The sequence below is a fragment of the Charadrius vociferus genome, unplaced genomic scaffold, assembly GCF_000708025.1.
Source record: "Charadrius vociferus isolate BGI_N301 unplaced genomic scaffold, ASM70802v2 scaffold185, whole genome shotgun sequence".
Classification (NCBI taxonomy): Eukaryota; Metazoa; Chordata; class Aves; order Charadriiformes; family Charadriidae; genus Charadrius; species Charadrius vociferus.
Genome location: NW_009648955.1, coordinates 946,127 through 949,498, shown reverse-complemented (window position 1 = coordinate 949,498; position 3,372 = coordinate 946,127). Strand labels below are relative to the sequence as shown.

The 3,372-nt window shown below is 38.9% G+C and overlaps 1 protein-coding gene across 1 annotated transcript in view; it reads left to right on the top strand.

Moving 5' to 3' along the window:
• The window catches only part of PHIP (pleckstrin homology domain interacting protein), a 119,092-nt gene that overhangs the window by 68,475 nt on the left and 47,245 nt on the right, over nt 1–3,372 (top strand). Inside the window, exon 12 of the mRNA XM_009887458.1 lies at nt 786–914. Coding sequence (XP_009885760.1) covers nt 786–914 — 129 coding nt within the window. The remainder of the gene's footprint in view (nt 1–785; nt 915–3,372) is intronic.

The following is a 3,372-nucleotide window of genomic DNA, read 5'->3' as shown; positions in this document are numbered from 1 at the left end:
GAATTTTGCTTGGTGTCTCTTTAAAGAAAATGCAAAAGTGCTTTGCTGGGGAGAATAGAAAGGGGCTTTCTGAAGAGGTGCTGAAGACATGAAAATTCAGAGTGGTGATTGGTCACCTCTGCTTGATTGACAGGTTGCAGGGAAAAACAAAAACCCATTTGTTCTGGCTTAATGGAACTGGAAAACAGAAAATGAGTATCAGGTAAAAATTCCTTTTTTAAAATCTTTGCAGTTCTCCTTTAAAAAGTGGAGTTTTTACACAAACCTACACCTCCCCCACTCCAATAAATTAGGAGTAGGAATTACAGAAACAGGCAGTTGCTAAGTTGTGTAATGTGGGTTGTCTATGTCAGTGCGTTTTCTAGCGGGCAGGTGTTCTGAAACACCGCAGCAGCCAATGCTACTGGGTTAGCTTAGCAAAAAGGCAAAGGATCGAAAGGGTGTAGTGACTAAGCCCTGAACTGGACCCAGCTCTCTGGTTAGGCTCATTAGCAGGACGTTCAAGGGGAAGCTTTTATTTTCACTTCCTATACTGTGCCTGCTTTGTGGATAAATCTGTCAGTTTCTACTACTATCAATTTGGCATCTTTCATGAGCATTATTACAAAATTCACTGAAAAGTGAATAGCTAAAAAGTAAACTATGTTTTAAAGTAACTTCCATCTAGCAGTATACTGTCTTACAGATTTTACAAATTTCAACATCAGCACCACAGTTTTGAGAATCATAACTGAAAATTATGTATTTCTGGTAACTTAATTATTTTGTATGTTGATGTATTTCAGATTGAAGGACAAGGACACGGTGCAGTTTTTGACTGCAAGTGCTCTCCTGATGGACAGCATTTTGCATGTACTGATTCTCACGGTCACCTTCTGATTTTTGGCTTTGGTTCCAGTAGCAAATATGACAAGGTACAGTGCAAGATGAAAATCAAAATGTTTGTCTGTGTTGAATGCATTCATGCAAGCTTTCCTTCAGAGCTTCATTTCAAGAGGGTCAACACAATTTTGAGCCATTAATGTGGGATGTTTCAAATTCCTGTTGTTGACATTGAGCTTTCTTTCACTGTCTTTTTTTTAAACTACAGAAACATGCTGTTAAGTTACTGTTTACATGAGAAGCTAAAAATAATTTAACAAAAAATAATAAAAAAAATTATCCAGTCACTGTCTACTTTCTTAAGTGACGAGGTTACAAGTGTCTGCTAATGGATCTACACGGATAATGTGAATAAACTGCAGTGGAATTAATGATAAACCTTTTGCTTTAAATATTTTTCTGGTTCCTAAGTATGACCAAAAAAAGGGGGGGCGGGGTATAATACAACTAATTCCTGCTATCTGTATTTAAACATTGCATAGCCTGGGAGACTATTTACAATAAATGTACTATATGTTCTAGTGATACAATTTTATGTCTGCTAATGAAGTTCTGCTCTCGTGATGCCTTGGTGCTTGCACAGCAGAGTTCCACTGTTACTGTGTGATTAAAATGTTACATCTTTATTCTAATGTCATAGTCTACATTGTGTATTCTAAGTGTGGGTGTCTTGCCACAGACTCTCATGACTTTAAAGATACGTGGTGTTGGGTTTTTTTCCCCTCTGTGGATGAACATGCTCTATGAACCATACAGGTTATCTAGTTTGGAGTGCCCACAAGGTCCTAGTTCTTCTTTTACCACACAAGGAAGAGGTGAGGTGTGTCTCTTCTCCCTCTTTCTAAGAACTAAGCAGACTTACCTGCTCCATGATTTTCATCTCTGCTTCTGGTAGCTGATACTTGAAGGTTATTGAATTGCTGACTTCTGGATCTTGCCTCCTGCTTTGGATCTCTGGATTCAGGCTGGCCTTGAAAGCATGTTGGCAAGCAGCAACACAGAGGGGCCTGAAGGAGGGCGAGCAAATTGAATTTTAATCTTTGTCTTTCTGCATTTCTTTCTGTACTCTTCCAGCTCTTGATGCTAGTTACAGCAGCATTTGCATATTGGGGATTTTTTTTTTTCTCCTTGTCTCTCAACTATGATTTGAAGTACTCTGTACTTGGCTGCTGTTGGTATTGCTCAGCTTTTATTAGCTGTGCATTTCCCCTTTCATTCCAAACAAAACAAATCAGCAGAGACACCACAAGCAAAGAAAAAAACAGGATTATCAGATCATTTCCAAGGTCTTTGTCTTTGGAGTTCTTACTCTTCCAAACTTTAAAGCCTGTTGTAATAGAAACTTTTTTCTCATCGTGTCCATGGATTGTTCCAGGTTTATTTTTCTCTCCAGTTATTTTGGAAGTGTGGAGTCCTTTGCTACTCAGAAATGTTGGAAATGAAATTGAAACCGAGAGCCTTTTTGTCTTTGCTGGGATAGACTAGGAGTTTCCTTTACACTGCCATTTGAGAATTTACCTTGTGAGGGGTTAGATCTGTTTGAAGAATGAAAACGATAGCTTTTCAGTTCTTGAATTCTACAGACCCTTTGTTTTCTTGAGGTTTTTGCAGCAGCCTCTGAGAAAATATTGTGTTTAAAACTTTTCACTTATTGGGTGATTTAGTATGATCCTCTCCAGCTGTTACTGTGCCAATGGTGATCTTGGCATTCTTGACCATAGAAGAAATGGGAGCAAATAGGATGTACGTTTGTTACCTCTTTAATCTCAGTCTTGACTCTCAGAAAACTCATCTTGGAAGTTTCTGATCTCTTTCTTGTCTGGTTCCATCTCCTTTTCATTTTTGTCTGACACGATTTATGGAAAAATGTAACTACAGATAGGTAGGTGCTGGAGATTCAGGGTTCTTTTTTCAGCACCATCCTCCGCTCTCCCTCATACATGGGTTTTTTTCCAGACATCTTGTGAGAATGTGCTCTGATAGGACCTGCGTTTTTGGGGCTTTAAAGTGGTTTCCATCCGTCTTGGGGAATGATTTTTACAGAAGAAAGGAGTGTGGAAACCTGTCATGTATTCCTGCGTTTGTGAGTTGTGCTCAGGATAATTGATTATAGCGGAGATAGTGTTAGCTCTGCTGAGAGAGCAAGCTCTTGGTTTTCCATGTGCATGTTTTTTCATGTTATGTTCAGATAATATCTGTGCTTCCTAGTTGACTGGAATCACTGTCCAGCCTTTTCTTTTTCCCTCCAGTGTGATCTTGGCCACAGTGAAGGCGATGAGGTGGTTTTGGTTTGTTTGTTTTCTTTTTTTGATGATAGATGTTTTTGTGGAGTAATTCTTAAGTAGGGGAAAAAAAAATACATTTGCTGCTTATTTGAGGCTCCTTTGTTATTTGACCCAATTAAGGGAACCTTGAGCTAATCTCAGCTGAGATTTGTGACTGTGTGAAGATCATCAGAGATGAGCTCACTGTCAATAGGGCATGTGCACT